The sequence below is a fragment of the Symphalangus syndactylus genome, chromosome 10 (genome assembly GCF_028878055.3).
Source record: "Symphalangus syndactylus isolate Jambi chromosome 10, NHGRI_mSymSyn1-v2.1_pri, whole genome shotgun sequence".
NCBI lineage: Eukaryota > Metazoa > Chordata > Mammalia > Primates > Hylobatidae > Symphalangus > Symphalangus syndactylus.
In genome coordinates this window covers 115,570,463-115,587,449 of record NC_072432.2, presented here as the reverse complement: position 1 = coordinate 115,587,449, position 16,987 = coordinate 115,570,463, and the positions used below count along the sequence as shown (strand labels likewise).

The following is a 16,987-nucleotide window of genomic DNA, read 5'->3' as shown; positions in this document are numbered from 1 at the left end:
CACTGCAAGCTCCGCCTCCTGGGTTCACGCCATTCTCCTGCCTCAGCCTCCCAAGCAGCTGGGACTACAGGCACCCGCCACCACGCCCGGCTAATTTTTTGTATTGTTTTTAGTAGAGATGGGGTTTCACCATATTAGCCAGGATGGTCTCGATCTCCTGACCTCGTGATCTGCCCGCCTCGGCCTCCCAAACTGCTGGGATTACAGGCGTGAGCCACCACGCCCGGCCTTGTAATCATAATTAAGCCTGTATATTACTAATGTTTGTGCAGGCTTGCTATGTGCAAAACATGATGCATGATACACACATGATCACACTGAACCCTCTGGGCATCACCACTTAAAAGATGGGGACACAGAGGCTCAGACTGGGTGAGGTACCCATGGTCACATGGCTAGAGGCAGTGCACAGGCTTAAACCAAGAACTCAGCGTCCAAATCTTGAGCCCTTTGCCTCTGAACCTTATCGGTGATGCCCAGAGCTACAGGCCAGTTTCAGCCATGCTAATGAGACAAGTCCTTCCCTGCAAGGGAATAAGAAACTCAAGGATTTAACTCTGAGAGCAAAGATCCTGATTCCCACGGTGGTGCTGACCCCGCCAGGGCCCCAGCAGCCGGGCGGGGCCTGTGGTTTGCACAGAGGAAAGGAATGTCATCCTTATCCCTCCAAGGGGCTCCTCTCTCCGTGCTATCAGGCGGGAACTTGGGTTCTTCCAAATCCCTTGTTTTCTGTCAGGTTTCAAAGTAGACAGTGCCAGGTCCAAGTTCCCCTCAACAGTTCTGTCCACAGCTGTCTGGCCGCCCCACTCCCGGTCTCACAAGACCGGTGGGATCTTTGGGGCAGAGTTTCTACTGCTGACCACAAACGCATCACAGGCGTTACTGGCCAGGAGCGGGTGCCAAGTCCACTCCTGCCCACCCTTCCCCTTTGACCCTGTAGGGAAGAGAGTCTATGGGGGTGGTGGAGACCCAGAGATGGGACAGAGCCCAGAGGGACAGGGAAGTCAGATCCCACTCCTGGCTGGGCTCCGAGGCTGTGCCGGCTGTGGTCACGAGGGGGCGCCCGTCCCATGGTGTCTCGCGGGCCGCGCCCCTCCGCAGCCCTCGGCCCCGCCCCACTGTGCTCACCCGCTGGAAGATGCTGCCAGGCCGGGCCTGTGGGCAGGTCTTTGCTGGGCTCCTAGATGCCTGGGGTCTGCAGAGGAGGTACATGAGGAAACCATTGAAGGTGGGAGGAGACAGGCCGTGACTGGGGCTGAGGGTGCCTGGGTGATTATTTAGAGTTTCAGCACCACCCCCTTGCTCCTGGGTGGATGGTGGGGACAGGGTGGTTGGTGCTCAGGGACACTGAACGTGGGCATTGCCCCCAGAGCTTTACGACGTTTACTAAATCTTCAAAACAACTCCGAGTAGGTGATGATCTCATCTTATAGATGAGGAAAGGGAGGCCCAGAGAAATCCCGGCCAGGGAGTGGCAGAGCGCGCATTCCCCGTGCAAGCTGAGGCTGTTAATTACCACCTACCGGGGGATTTGAAGTGCTCTGGAAATGAGCTATAAAAACCTCTCAGGTTGAACTGAGCCAACTGGAGAGCCCCAAAGCCAGGCGGGGCTGCAGGTGCCAGCCCCAGGGAGGGACGGACGCAGGCGCAGGGCTATGGCAGGCAGGTGGGCCCGCATCCCCCTCACCTCTGGGTGGCTCCTCGAAGGTCCAGTCCAGCTGCAGGTCTGCAGGAGCAGAAGGGACCAGGTCATGGGATGGGGCAGAAAGCAAGGGCAGGGTGCCCTGGGAGGCAACCTCAGCCGCTCCCAACATCCCTAGAGCAGGGGGCTGAGGGCTGAGTCAGGGCCTGAAGAATGTCCCAAGGGAGGGAAGGAATTAGGAGGGCAGCTCTCTGGAGGGCTTGAAATGCCTCTGGCAGGCTTGGGGCCTAAACGAGCCAAGCGGGCAGCCGCCTTGCCCAAGCCCTCCTGCTCCTCCCTCCCCGTTCCCACACACACCCTCTCCTGACCTTCGTGGACTTGCCCTCACCACTCAGGCTGGGGAAACTCGACTTGCACCCTCTTCCAAACGCTTTCCTTCCCGATTTGCCCAGACCCACTCCTAGCTCCTCAAGGTGCCTGGGAATTTCTGGGACTTCCTGGGAAGAGCTACTGACCCACTGCTCCCCACGGCGCACGCGCACACACACACACACACACACACACACACACACACACGGATGCGCTACAACGGCGCCTGCCTAAACGCCAGCCACATCAGCCCTCACTGGACCCCACACCCTCCTCCAACTCCTGGATTTGTCTGCTTTCCCCCGTAGTAAACTGTAACCAGTAACCATAAAGACCTCACCATCTCCAATCCCCCTCCTCCCCGTCTCCCTAAACAGGCTTTTGCTCACCACTGCCCATCCATTCACTCTTATCAATGATGCTGGTGACCTCTACGTTGCCAAATCTGACTGTCAATTCTAAGTCTTCATCTTACTCAACCCATCAGCTGCATTTGTCACTGCTGGTCCCATTCTTTTTTTGGAATTCCCTTTCCACTTGGCCCCAGGGAGATCTCTCCGTTTTCCTCCTACCTCCCTGGCTCTACCTTCTCAGTTGCCTTTTTGGTTCCATCTCATCTCTCAAACTTCTAAGCATCCAGGTGTGTGGGGGCTCAGTCCTGGGGTCTGTTTGTCTCACTATCTCCCTAGGTGATCTTGTCTAGTCTTATGGATTGTTGTTTTTCAGAGACGGGATCATGCTATGTTGCCCAAGCTGGACTTGAATTCCTGGGCTCCCAGGAATTGAATTGAACTCCTCAGCCTCCCAAATAGCTGAGACTGCAGGTGTGTGCCACCACACCCAGCTAGTCTTAAGTCTTTTAAGACGCCATCTATTCCCATGATTCACAATCTTGGCTGCTAGTTAAAAGTTTAAAGTTTCCCCGCTAGAATTACTGGGGAAACTTTAAATCAAAATCTCTTTTTTTTTTTTTTTTTTTTTTTTTTGAGACTGAGTCGCCCAGGCTGGAGTGCAGTGGAGTGATCTCAGCTCACTGCAACCTCTGCCTCCCAGGTTCAAACAATTCTCCTGCCTCAGCCTCCGGAGTAGCTAGGATTATAGGTGCACACCGTCACGCCCAGCTAATTTTGGTATTTTTGATAGAGACAGGGTTTCGCCATGTCGGCCAGGCTGGTCCCAAAATCTCTTTTGAATGAGTCCCAGGTATTTCCATCTGCAGTTTTAGACCTTGTCCCGTGAACTACAGACTTGGATATTCATCTGCTTACTCAACCTCTTCACTCAGAGGGAACATGTGTCTAAAACTGAACATCTCTTTTATTTTTCTTTTTTTTTTAGGAGACAGAGTCTTGCTCTTGTTGCCCAGGCTGGAGTGCAGTGGCATGGTCTCAGCTCACTGCAACCTCTGCCTCCCAGGTTCAAGCAATTCTCCTGCCTCAGCTTCCTGAGTAGCTGGGATTACAGGTGCATGCCACCACACCCAGCTAATTTTTGTATTTTTAGTAGAGATGGGGTTTCACCATGTTGCCCAGGCTGGTCTCGAACTCCTGAGCTCAGGCAATCCCCCCACCTCGGCCTCCCAAAGTGCTGGGATTACAGGCGTGAGCCACTGCACCCGGCCTGTGAATGCTACTCCTACAGTCTTTTCCGTTTTGACAAATGGCAACTCCAATCTTCAACTTGCTGAGGTTTAAAACCATCCTGGACTCTCTCTTCCAAGCCACGTCCAATCCATCAGCAAATTCCAATGACTGCAATGTATTCAGAGTCTCACCCTGTCCCACCAGGGCCACTGCTACCGCCCTGGTCTAACACACGATTATCTCTCCCCTGGATTGAAGCAAAGCTGTAAAGGTGGCCTTTTCTCCCTAGCCCTTACCAGGCAAGGGAACTGGTTCCACCATTCCTTCCCCACCCCGCAGCCAGGCACAATCTTTTCAGCCATTACTTGTCAGAGCATGGCACTCTTCCTCTCAGTGGCTCCTCCTTATTTGCACCGTAAAAGCTGAGGTCCTTATAATGGCCCACAAGGCCCCACATGCCCTGACACCACCACCTCTCTGACTCCATCTCCCACCACATGCTCCTCGCTCCAGGCCAGGCTCTCCTTGCCCGTCCAGAACATGCTTCTGCCTCTGGGTCTTCGGAGCTCCCTTTGCTGGAATAATTCCCCCAGCTCTGCCAGGCCGACTCCTTCACTCCCTCCACGGTCTGATCAAATGCCGCTTACAAATGACCTTCCTGGCCCCTCCTGGGTGAAGTAGCAGCCTCCCTGCATGGGGTACTCTTCTAGTCTGGCTTTATTTTTCCCTAGCCCTTTCCACCATCTGCCATGTCAAAGGTGTGTCTGTTTATTGTGTGACTTCCTTTGATCTTTGGCACCTAGGATAGTGCTCAGCACGTGGTACATGCTCAATAGATGGTCAAGGACTCACTGAATGGATGGGTGACCTCGGAGCCAGCTCATAGGCACCCCCAGGGTTGGCTGCATTTTGAGTTGTGGAAGAAAGCAATGCCTCCAGTAAGGGAATGACCGCTAACAGTGGCATTCCAGCCTGGCAGGGAAATCAGAGAGGGACTTCAGGAAAGGAATGGCTTCTTAGTCCCCTCAGAGGACACTGGGGGACAGTGGCTGGTCAGTGTCCTTCTTGGGAATGCTCTAGAGACCGCTGCTGGCCCCGAGTACAGGGAGGGGATAGCCTGTTTTCAGGACTACTCATTAGAGCCGGGGAGGAGGTGGAGAAGAACGCCTTGAGCAGCTAAGTCCCCTTTTCTTTCCCTGTCTCTCCAAGCCCCAGGGGCCAGAATCCACTTTGGCAGGGAGAGGGCCCTGGAAGGGTATCTTACCTGGCATTTTCCGGTGAATCTGCTGGAACATTCTCCGGTACCAGTCTCTGGGTCTGTCAACACTCTGGGATCAGCAAATGCAAAGTCAGTCCTCCCTGCTTATTCACCTTCCCAATATCAAGCCACAAAAATTTTTCCCTAGTGAGTCCTTTCTCTGGCCATCCCTGAACCCCCCATAGGTGGGCTGGGGAATGCTTCTCTTGTGATCTCTTTAATAACAATAGCTTCATGTAACACGTCCTATATAAATAAGATATATGGCAAGATCTCCATCGAAGTGTACGCAATAATGTTATGAGATTTGGGGCAATTTACATTTTTTCTCTTTGCTTTTCTTTATGTCTAGTGTTTCTACAAAGAACATTTTTCTTTTTGGGGGAGACAGGGTCTCACTGTGTCACACAGGCTGGAGTGCAGTGGCATGATCATAGCTCACTGCAGCCTCCAATTCCTGGGCTCAAGCAATCGTCCTGCCTCAGCCTTCTGAGTAGCTGGAACTATAGGCGAGCACCACCTTGCCTAGCTAATTTTTTTTTTTTTTTTTTTTTTTTTTTTTTTTTTATAGAGACAGGGTCTCACTATGTTGCCCAGGCTGGTCTGGAACTCTTGGTTTCAAGTGATCCTCCCGCCTTGATCTCCCAAAGTGCTGGGATTACAGGCATGAATCACTGCACCTGGGCCAAAAATGACAGCAATAATGTAGGAGTGAGATGCGTGTTTCACATCACCTGCTTCATCCAAGCCTCAAAACAGCCCTGGGAGGCAGGAAGGGTATGTTACCAGCTCCAATTTCCAGAAGAGAAAATGGAGCTGGCTCAAGACACGAAGGTGGATGGAAAAGGGCAAGATATCCCCAGTCCTAACTGGACCCCCGGATCCTTCCACGCTTGCCACAGTGAGAGACCTTCTCACACAAGACTCACTCACTCATTCGGCCATTCATTCGGCAACCATTTCGTGAGCGTGGTGACAGGCCCTGGGGGTATGAAACTGAGAGAGGGTCCCCTGCAGGCTCAGCCCTTACAGCAGCGGTTCTCTACCTTTGAGACGCTGATGGGAGTTCTAGATCTGTACCCCGCACAAACCACTTGAGCAACTCAGGCACACGAGGGTGTCTGCAGCTTTATGAGGTTTACGGCCCCTGAACCCCACCACGGTTGAACCCCTGCTTAATCTGGGATGGTTTGGGCGTGGCCTTTATTATCCCACGCCCACTTTAATGCACAGAAGTGGAGCTCCCTGTAGATCTCTGGGCCCCATCTCTCCGTGGCCCCCAGCCCTGGACTCACAGATCGGGGGGCAATGGGCATGCCGCTCTCATCCACGGGCCCGATTCCCTCGTACTTGACCCAGCGCTTGTCCCGACGCTTGCTGTCCTTGGTCCATGTGGCTGACCAGTTCTGGGTGTGCTGGGAGGCAGGGATCTTTGTGCTTGCAGAGGGCTTGCTCCCGGGGCCTGGCCAGGTCTGATACCACTCAGGGTCTGTCGGGTGCGTGCAGGAGAGCATTAGTGAAAGGCAGGGGTCTCCACCTGAACCTGTGTGTCCCTTAGCTCCTCAGAGCATGGATCTCTGTGGGTTCAAAGTTTCAACATCGCCTTGTTTGTTTGAGTGGATGACTCAGAGCACCATGGGCCTCTGTTTGTTTAAGTGAATTTAAATGGATTTGATCTTGAGAATGCCGTGCCTGGCCCTACCCCCATCCTTCTTTCCTGGGACTATCCTAAGTGCTTTCAGAATAAGGTCTGGAAATCATTACTTGTAGAGAATGCAGGGGACATCCCAGCTGGGGTGTGGCAGTAAAGATGCTGGGCTTGGAGGGGACAGACTTGAATTCAGACCCCAGCTCTACTACCTATTGGCTGCTATGGCCTGGGGTACATCAGTCACCCTCTCAGTGTCTCAGTTTCCACTTCTGTAAAACAAGGGTCATTGTGACAAGGATTCAGTGACATCTAGTGTGTGTGACTGACCCAGCACAGTGCCTGAGTCGAGAGGCTCTCAATTAAGGTCAGAAACCCATTCCCCAGATATGGTTGTGACTGAGTCCTCAACTTACCCATAACTGTTAGCCTCTAAGTAGCCAGGGCAGCAGAATAAGGGCTTTGAGGCCAGATGGACAAGGGTGTGAATTGCAGCTCAGCCTCTGTGGCTGAACATCTCTGCAAATGGGGTTCCTTATTGGGAAGCTGTCAGTCATCATCACCCCTACTTTGTCAGGATATCGAGGGGTTAAAGGAGGTGAGCCTCGTAAAGTGTTTTTACAGTGTCCAGCATGCTCTGGGTGTTCCATAATTGTGTGGGTGGTTTTTTTGGTTTTGTTTTGTTTTTGTTTTTGTTTTGGGACAGAGTTTTGCTCTTGTTGCCCAGGCTGGAGTACAGTGGCACGATCTCAGCTCACTGCAACCTCCACCTCCCAGGTGCAAGTGATTCTCCTGCCTCAACCTCCCAAGTAGCTGGGATTTCAGGCACCCGCCACCACGCCAAGCTAATTTTTGTATTTTTATTAGAGACGGGGTTTCACCATGTTGGCCAGGCTGGTCTTGAACTCCTGACCTCAGGTGATCCACCCACCTCGGCCTCTCGGTGTGTGTGTGTTTTAAGTGACAGAGTCTTGCTGTGTCATCCAGGCTGATAGAGACAGGGTCTTGCTATGTTGCCCAGGCTGGATAATTGCTAAATGAATAAATTCCTTTACATGGCACCTGTCTTAGGGGAATGCTCGATAAAGGATGTCACTTTAGGAGAGACATATTCAGGGCTGGCCTGCACCCAGGAGTTCCCAGGACCTCTGGACTGGGATCTAGAACTGCCTCTCTAACCTCCTGCTGGGCAGCCTATTGGGCCTGAATGGGACAGTCTCCACCCCTTCCCAAGCCAACAGATACCCACATCACCTCCACCCTTCCATCCCCAGTCCCTGCAGGAGGTCCTCCGGTGCCCAGGGCTCCTGCACGCTTCCTTTCCCTGGCACCAGGCTGGAGGGCAGGGGAAGGGATGCATCAGCCTGCTCTCCCCAAGCGGGTGTCTCTTGCAGAGTCAGCAGGCTCCGCAGGGAGGGGCTCGTAGTGAGCCCAGAGGCCCCTGAGGAATCTCCTCATGGCCTTGAGAACCCCATCTCCAGCTGCTGCCCCTCCCGCTTGACACAGGGCAGTGCCAGATGGCAGGGCCCTGACCCTCCATCTCTGGCATGAGGCTCCTGAGCAGACCTACCCGGGTGCCAGGAAGCATCTCGTCTTGGTGTGTAGCCCCCATTGCACACAGTCCTGGGCGCTGGGTCGTGGAACTGGAAATTAAGGGTGTTGGAGCCACCATTCCGGATCACGGGCACCTGCGGGGAGGGGCCAGGAGCGGCAGCTCAGGGCCCAGCAGGGCGGGAGGGAGGGATGGCTACTAGGCACAGCCCACACCCCTCGGTGACGGTCCCAGTCCCACCTGACGATTTTGTGGGAAACCAGCGAGGCCCCCCAGAGCTCTCTTCAGCCCTCCCTCCATCCCTTTCATCCTCTTGCCCCCACCTGACCTGCTAGAGTCCCAACCAACTCCGGGCCCACGGGACACTCTCCTCCCTACTGACCCACTCACCCGTGTCCCCCCGGAGGAAGACCCTATGTGGGACTGGAGGTGGCCAGGGATGAAGTCGTCCAGGCTGAGCCCAGTGGGGAGGCTGCGGGGTGGGCCCTGCATGCTTGGGTCAGGGTCGGAGGACTCCGGGCAAGCCAGCTGCTCCTCTGCGTGTCCTCTGTGGGGAAGGAGGAAGGAAGGGAAAGCCCTGCTAGGCTGGGCTGCCCATGCCCTCTTGGCTCGACCCTGGGGTAGGGGAGGAGGGTCCGGCTGTGGGAGGGGGTCAGGACCAGCTGGGTACGAGCTCAAGGACCCAGGAAACAGGTCATGCCAGGCACCCGCCTGCAGGCTGCCCGTGCCTGCCGGCTCCCAGGGGCACAATGGGCCACTTGTTAGGCCCAGGGCAGGAGCTCCGGGTGGGAGTGGGGGAGGGGGAGCTTGGGTGAGGAGGAGGGGAGGGGCTGGCCAGGAGCCGATGGGGCTCTCCGTGCACGGTGCAGCCGGCTTCCCCACTCCCCAAGAAGGAAGGTGCAGGGGAAGTGGGGCAGCTGGCAGAGAGGGGGCCTGGGCACACAGGACTTTGTTTTAGTTCCCTCTGCCTCTTCCCTCTGGCTGCTTCCATCTCTGCAAGAGATGCCCAGGCCGTGTGGGCATCTCTTGCCTGCGGGCACAAGGGATTACTCAGCCACCCGCCCACTGCCCTCCAGGAAGCAGCCAGCAGGGCCTTAAGCCCAGTAGGGCCAAGGGGAGCGTCGGGGGCATTTCCAGGCAGCAAGACCCACTCTTGCGCGCTCACAGGGAGCATTGGGCCCTTCTTTGGCCTCCTTCACAGAATGAGGACTCAGAGGGCTCCGGGTGGGTGGAGACAGAATCGGTGGGTGAAGGCAAAGCTGAAGCTGCTCATGCCCATGGAGAGGTGGTGCTGGGTGCCCTGGGGTGTTCTGCATGTGGGCAAGTGTGCACGCACATACACGCGCACCCTGGCTCCACTTTCTCCCGCCCCTCCTGGCTGTTTTGTGAGTGGAGGGTCTTCCCTGGCAGCACCATGCCTGCCCGCAGCCAGCTTCTTCTGCCTCATCCCAAGGCTGGGGAAGGGGAAGGGAGCCCTAGGCACCCAGGGAATGGAGGAGCAAGAGGGGAGCCCGGGGCGGGGCGTGCAAGAGGACAAAAAGGGGCTCCCAGTTTGGGGTGTCCAAGGTGGCTTTTTGGCCCAGAGCACTGTGCTATGGCATCCATCCCTCTGCGTCTTGGCTGCTGGACTGGACCAGAAACAACCAAGCTCTGCCACTGCCCAGGACTGGATGGAATCAGGTTTGCCTGTGCCTGTGGGGTCCTTGGGGGCTCTCAGGGAGGGCTGCAAATGCATCGGGAGGAGCTGTGTATGTGTGTGTTGGAATCTGGGTGCAGAGCTGTGAATGACTTCTGGGGGGGCCACCGGGGGGACCACATGAGCTGCACGGGGGTTGTGGGTACAGAGGGGTGTCAGCTGAACAGTGGTGGGAGGTGCAGTCATATGAGCAGTGGAAAAGTTGGGGGCCCCGGAGGGGATGAAGGTAGAATAAGGCTGGGATGACTCAGCCCCCGGACCCAGCTCCTGCCCAGGGCTGGCGAGGGTGCAGCCAAGGCTGGGGGCAGCTCCCTGTCTCTGGTTTGAGTCTGTGGGGACTCCTGACATTCGAGTTGCTGCGACACAGCTCTTCTGTGCCCATGCCTGACTGGGGTGAGTGGAGGGCTGAGGCTGGAGGAGGAACAGATCCCCAGCTGGGTCCAATTAGGACTCCCACCAAAGCAAAACAGGCAGACACACCCCAGTCCCCACACTCCACCTCCCCTTTCGGGGGGAAGTTGAGGCAGGGTGGGGTGGAAGGTCAGGAGGCCTGGAGCAGGCCAGCTCCTCGCAGCGCCCCTCCCTGCCCAGCTGACTGCTTCCGGCCAAGGGGCCAAGTTGCCGCTCAGCAGCTGCCGCCTGGGCCATCAGCTGACAGCACCTTCCTTCCCTGACCTCCCCGCCCACCTCGTGCTCAGTGAGAACTGCTCTCTTGGAGGATGGGCAGGGCAGGAGGTCCCCCACGACCTGTAGTCAGAGGTTGCTGACCCTTGGTGCCCCCATCTGCCCCTTCTCAACCCTGCTCCCTGCGACGCCCTCCCAGGAACCTCCAGGGAAGGGTGGTCCGAGTTCTTCTCTTGGCAGCCAGGTCAGGAGACTTAGGGAGGACTTCCAAGGAAGAGGGCAGCATCTGGGGACTGGTCCCCCATGTAGCAGAGAGCGGAGGGGTCCTCCCAGAATTCAGGCCGCCCCCCAGGCAGGCAGCCAGCCCCGGGAGCGGGGAGAGGTCCCGGGAGCGGGAGAGGGGAGGGGGCTCTGCTGGGGTGGGCACCGGCCTTCCTGCTCTGAACACTGCCCTGGCCTTCGGGGCCCGGCCCTAAGCGCTTTCCCAGGTATTTCTCAGCGACAAGGCCACGTGGACAAGGACAGCTTTTCTTGAATTTCGCTTTTTCTGGTATGAGGGCTGGTGGGTGGTACTTCCCACCTCTTCCCAGAGTTTGGGACCCAGACCCCGGGGAGGGGCTCGGTGCGGTCCCCTGGGGTTGGGCACGGATCCCTCCCGCCGTCCTCGCCTACTCCCCGTCCCTCCTTCCCCGGACCTACCTTCCCCGGCGAGCAGGTGGCTGGGCCCGAGGCCGCCCGGGAGCGCAGGAGCATCCCTGCCCGGCTGCTGCCTGGCGCGGGCGCTCGAGGAGGAAGGGCAAGGAGAAGTGCGGGCCGTCGCGGTCCTCGTGACCGGGTCAGGACGGGCCGGGCAGGGCCGGGCGCCCGAGGAGGAAGAGGGAGGCCGAAGGGGCGCGCGCTGGAGGCCGCACCGTGAGAGTCGCGCGGCGGGGCAGGCGGAGTTTGGGTCTCGGATCTGGACGGCGGGCCGGGGCTGGGCCGGAGAGGAGGGGCGTGCGAGTGCTCTCCGTCCGTCGGGGCGCGCGCGGGGACATTGGTGGCCCCCTGCCGAGGAGGCCGGGCCGGCGGGGAGGCGGCGCCGGGAGGGGCCGCCGAGGGTCCCCGGGGAGCCCTCTCTGGTTTCCCAGCTGCCATTCCGGCCCCTACCGCAGGGCTGGCGTCGGGGAGGGGTCGGGCGGCCCGACGCGGGCCACTCAGAGTTTCCAGCGACATTTCCAGAGTGTGGGAAGCGAGCGGCCTCGCAGCGGAGCCAGGACAGGGGCAGGAGTGGTGAACCGGGCGGAGCCAGGACAAAGGGGCAGGAGTGGTGAACTGGGCAAGCCGGGAGAGGCGGACAGGCCGGGAGCGAGATGAGGGCGCACCGCAGGTAGAGTGGCGGAGCGGACCAGGGGAAGGCCCCGCCGCCCCTCCGCGCTGGGGGAGAGGGTGTGCCTGCGGCGGCGCGCGGCCGGGAGTGTGCAAACAAACACGCGCGCGTGCACTGCAAACGTGGGGACGCTCACACACGTGCAAGCACAGGGAGGAAATCAGCCCAAGGGAGCGGCCCCCCTGGGCGTGCCGCGCCCCTGAAGAGGATAAGGGTGGGGTCCCTTTGGCGGGGATGGGATTAGGAGGGTCTTGGTGTTCCCAGACACTGTGTTTGCTTTGATCTGCCTGCTTTTCCGCTGTTCTCGCTGCTCTGAGCTAGGCCCCCAGAGCCCCCGCCCTCTGGCTCCCCATCCATTCTGGCCATCCCCTCTCCCTGTCTCTGCCCCAAGCCTCTGTATGGCACTTCAGAAAGTGGGAATGCTTAAGGAACATTGAAGGGCCGTGGAAACACTCTGGAATCCTTTCTAGCCCTTGAGTTGGCTCAGGGATCCCCAAGCCCCAAACCAACCAACCAACCAATAGTTACTGATCAACTTTAGATATGAGCTGGGAGTGATCAATGCTAAATTATGAAAACTAATGTCATCTCCTGCATTCCTACTGGGTGTCAGACTGGTGCCAGAGGCCACGAGGAACTTTGGAGTGTTTTCCAAGCTCACCACTCAACTCAAAGTTTGGAGAGAAAGTGGAGAAAAGACTAAGTGATTTTCACCTACCACCATTACTGCTTTAGTCTTATCTTCTTCCTCATTCTGGTAAAGGAGCTCTCCCCATTGCCTTGAAACATTACATGTGAAAGCTGGAGGAGATATTTGGGTTGAGAAGCTTCAGATAGGCCTGCTGGCCTCTAGGGCCTGTGGGGCTGCTATGTGGACACAGACAGCTGCACCAGCAGCAGTGGGACCACTGGGGGACACATCATAGGGAAGCAGGTCCAAGGCTTCCCAGGAAAAATTTTTACATGATTCCAAGGTTCTGAGTCTGCCAATCGTGGGGCATCTATGTAAAGGCAACTGTTGCACTGAGCGGGAAGCTGAACAAGATGACCTTGAAGACTCCTTCCAAGAACCTCTGACTCTCCAGGAAGGCGGAGAGATGGGGATGGCAGGGGCACTGCTGTGGAGGACAGCTAAGCAGTGGAGGAACCCTGGGACACTTCTTGAGGGAGGCAGCAGTGCACTGCCCCTCCCCTGAAGCTTAGAAACCTGCTTACCCACCCCAGGTAGCCTCTTCCCTCCCTCAGGGATAAAATAGGTGCCCATTTTCTTAGACACACATTTTTCCCACCTGTCAGGGTCCTTGGGACTAAGAAGGACCACATCGCTTTCACTTTCTTCCTTCTCCCAAGATGGTGAAGCTGAAGCTCTTCCAAGGACTCCAGGAATCCTGGCCATACCCCCTCACCAGCAGCAAGCTTCTCTTATTCTCTAGGGCTCTGACCTGGACTCCAAGATAAATATTTAGTGTAGAGGGTGCAGCTGAGCTGACAAAGTTCCCCACTTCCTGTTTCTCACAAAGGGAGGTGGCAGCCATGGGCAAGGAGCTGGGGACTGGCTACCAGTTTCATCTCTATGGGAATCGGACATTGAGTAAACAGCTTTGTAGGAGGAGGCGGGGTAGGTCTACGGGAGACCTGAGCTTTCTTCCTGAGCCGCTTTGACTTCTGCCTGTCTACTTTGGCCTGGGCTCTGCCGGGTTTATCACCTCTCTCAGGTCAGAATCCACCGTGTTCTGTGGTGCCCATCTGGCCTCACAGCCGAGAGGATGGGAGACAGTGGGCCACAGGGCAGGGAAAACATAAGGAAATTTGACTGATTCCTCCCTTTCTGCCCTTATCTAAAGAGAAGAATTCCTTCTCTTTGAAAAGTAGATTAAGGGGGGAAAAGTAGCAGGGTTTGGAGACTGAGCCAGGAACCAGGTGTCTGATTTCCCGACGCCTCCCTCTAGCATCAGCTCCCCTTGCTGCCTCCACAGCTGGCACGGTTAGGGAGAGGCTGAGGCTGGGAAGATTGTCCTAGATAAGGCGGCTGGCCGGCTGGCTGTCAACAACAGAACAGATTCCTTTCCAAATCCCACTGCACTCTCTCCTTTGCACACACGATTCCCCTGTCTAAGAGGGGCCTCCTTCCCTGCAAGTCGCCGCTCCCCCACCTCTGGCACTGCCCTTTGTAAGGGGCTGCCTCTGCCTTCTCAGAGCCACCTGAGCCACAGTAAACACAGTTACATAACTGCCCTGTTTTCCCAGCTACCTGATCCCAGGCACCAGTATCCCCCGCTCAAGCCCTTGAGGCTGCACCTTTTGTTCTGTGGGTAGTCCCCAACATCACCATCAATAGGGGTCTGTCCACAGCCCCTGCCCCCACCACAGGGGAGGATTAGCCATGGGACTACCAGTAAATGTGGCTCTTCACAGGGTGGGGGAGAAGGCGGTGGAATGCGGGTCACTCTGAAAAGCAACCTCTGTCACCAAGGATGACAAATGAGGGGAAAGAGCACTGAAGTGAAGGCGGGGTGAGTGGGGTGGGCAGAGCACCCAGTTTTAGTTCTCAAGTGGGAAAAGGGAAGCCAGGGGTCCCAGAAGACATGAACCCGGACTCAGTTCTTGAGAGCGCCTTGCTCTGGTGCTGGGAATCGGCAATTCAGATGAGTCACCCTTTGAGATCTACCCTGGGCAGCTAGGGGGCCCTAGCTCTGTGCCTCAGTACCCCCATGGAGATACAGGGCATCTGCTCTTCCTTTCTTCTTCTCCCCAGGGATGAACTTCAGGTGCTTTGAGTAGATTTTTCGGGGGGTTTTGCTCTCAGAATTCTGAGTGTTTTCTTCCTTCCTCTAAGCTGAGCAGTCAGACCAGAAGGGGTTAGCGCAGAAAGCACTGCCCGTTTCCAGCAGTTTGGACTTCTCTAGAAGGCCACAGTGACACAATAGTGAGGAATTGAAACCAAGTCACATGGACATACCAGCAAGAATCTGGACTATGTTTCATCCCCTGGGCTCCATCCCTTTCTCCTGGGTCCTCTCTTGATTCCTGCTCCTGAAAATGTTGCCAGCCAAATTCTACTGATGGCCCTTTCCATGCCAACCACTCATGGGAACAGGAGCAGGCAGAAGAAGGGAGTGCAAATGACCCATTTTGGGGCTTAAAGGGCCTCCTATGCTGACAATGGCATGATGTGGCTCATCTGGAATTCAAGATTTCTGGTAGAGTCACTGTAGAGTGAGGGATCTGAGTGAAAAAATACCCAGTACAGGTCAAGTATGGTGGGTATTGGGGCCTGGCAGCCAGGATGGATGCATGGAACCCCATAGGAATAGAGAATGAGGCTCTCAGGCTTGCCTGGCACAGACCTTTCCCATAGCACACGCGTGATGTAATGGGCATCTATTCTGGGTTCTCAGGGCCAATCTCCCAAAGGCTGCGGGAGAACTCAGCCATTTGCCCAATTTATCCCGCCTGTCCTCAAGGAAGTTCTGATACTGACATCACATCCACAGCTGTTCTCTCTTCCTCTTTTCATGGATGAGCAAACAAGCACAATGCACAGATGGGGTGTCTTTGAGAAGAAATGAGCTGGGTGAACCTCTCTTAGTTCTCAGGAAAGATGAAACAAACAAGTGGCTGTCAGCTCTAGAAAGTAGATTTTATAAGGGAAGGATAAATAAGTGATGATCTCAGAGGGAAAACCAAGCCAAGTCAACTCAGCCACAAAGGAGGGCACGGACCCAGGAGCTGGGAAATTAGGTCTGCATCAGCCTTCTTTCCCAGCTCAGGTAGACTGCGATGGGTAGGATAAGAGGGCTGATCTGTTGGCCCAGTGGATACCATAAGGTACGGCTCTGGCCTCCAAACAAAGAAGAACCTTGTCTTCTCATCTCCTTGAATTCTCTGATGAACCTTCTCCTTAATAGCATCAACATTAAAAAGTCTGCTTCATTTACCATTAAATTATTCATCTACTGTATCAAAATTATATTTTCTTTCTAAAGCCTGAAAGTTGTGATAAAAAGAAAAAAAAGCAAGACCATGCAATTACATGCAGCAGGCAACAAAGTGAGGAGCAGATCTAGATGGAGCAACAGGTTAATAGGAATTTGCATTGAAGTCCTTCATTTCCAGGCTATTAAAAATCCTTCCACAATTCCAGAAATATGGGCAAATCTTACCGAATTTTACTGAAGGTTTAGCTAAGGTGTAGGGACATTGCTACATCAGGATGCCACTGGGATAACAAAGAACCCAGTGCTACTCAGCTTATTGGAAATTAGAAACCTGGGCCCGTTTTCTGGCCTGTAAACTGCACTGTGGCCCTTAATGTGATTGTATTTAGTGTAAAAGTCACCTCACTTGAGCCTGGCAGTGCTGGATTTAGTTTTTCTACCTCAGTAGAGTCCCCTCACTGACACACTTTCCTCTCCAGGGCCCCGGCTCTTTCCCTATCCCCAATTCCCCACTTGCCCAGGGGAGCTTGTTTTTCCTTGTGAATCCACAGCACCTCATGGTATTTCTACTTTTCAGAGGCATGAAAAGGCTAGTCTGACACTCCCTGTTCTTGGTAGGCCAACTCCACATTCAAATCCTCTTTGGCTGCCTTGACTTCTCCAAGATGGAATTCATCGTGTCTATTATTAGGATCACGTGCACAGTCATTAAATTACAAGAATACAAAATTATTTTTATCCTTGGTAAAGAATGTATGTTTTCTGGGATGTCTTTCTTCCTTTTCTTCAAGTAGTGGCCTCTACTGGAGAAGCCGCAGAGGGGGCTGGGACTTGAGTAAGAAGGGGGCCAGGGTTGGGGAGTGGATTCTGAGTTGGGAGAAACAGAAACACGTTGCGGCCACCATAGCTGCTTTAAAACGAAAGGGCTGGAAAGACGAAAGAAAGAGGTCCTTTTTATTGTGATGGGATTCCCTCCCTTGGGAGGGGAGTTCCTTGGTATCATCAGAGACCAGACCAGACATCAAAAGCCAGGCTTTCTCCTGGGCTCTGGAATTATTAAATGAGTAAAAGCCAAATATAAGTACCTCCACCAGGAAATACAGGAAATAAAGACACAGGGAGCCAATAAAGTTATCATTTAGGGGTGTTTTCTTTTTTTAAATCTTAAGATGACCTCTAATTTACAGTACAAAAGTCCTAAAAAATTAATTTCTTGTTCACAAAAAAGACATTAGATGATTTCGGCCAATAAGTAACATTTCCCTCGCTTTCTTTAACATAACTGAAAGCAAGACAAAGTAGGCAATCTCT

The 16,987-nt window shown here is 55.1% G+C and overlaps 1 protein-coding gene across 8 annotated transcripts in view; it reads right to left on the bottom strand.

Annotated features, from left to right (window-relative positions):
* Window positions 1–16,987, bottom strand: part of SORBS3 (sorbin and SH3 domain containing 3) — a 33,210-nt gene that overhangs the window by 12,449 nt on the left and 3,774 nt on the right. The window contains exons 1-9 of one of the 8 annotated variants that reach the window (XM_063611433.1): window positions 13,028–13,169; window positions 12,457–12,539; window positions 11,072–11,154; window positions 8,443–8,599; window positions 8,071–8,143; window positions 6,203–6,341; window positions 4,859–4,922; window positions 1,688–1,726; window positions 1,129–1,265 (exon numbers count right to left, since the gene is read on the bottom strand). In XM_063611433.1, the coding sequence (XP_063467503.1) occupies window positions 1,129–1,265; window positions 1,688–1,726; window positions 4,859–4,922; window positions 6,203–6,341; window positions 8,071–8,143; window positions 8,443–8,599; window positions 11,072–11,154; window positions 12,457–12,539; window positions 13,028–13,061 (809 nt within the window). In that variant the 5' untranslated portion in view covers window positions 13,062–13,169. Of the gene's footprint in view, window positions 1–1,128; window positions 1,266–1,687; window positions 1,727–4,858; window positions 4,923–6,147; window positions 6,342–8,070; window positions 8,189–8,442; window positions 8,600–11,071; window positions 11,346–12,456; window positions 12,540–13,027; window positions 13,181–16,987 lie in introns of those variants that run through there. The other 7 variants (XM_055295631.2, XM_063611432.1, XM_055295637.2 and 4 more) reach the window with 7 other exon arrangements.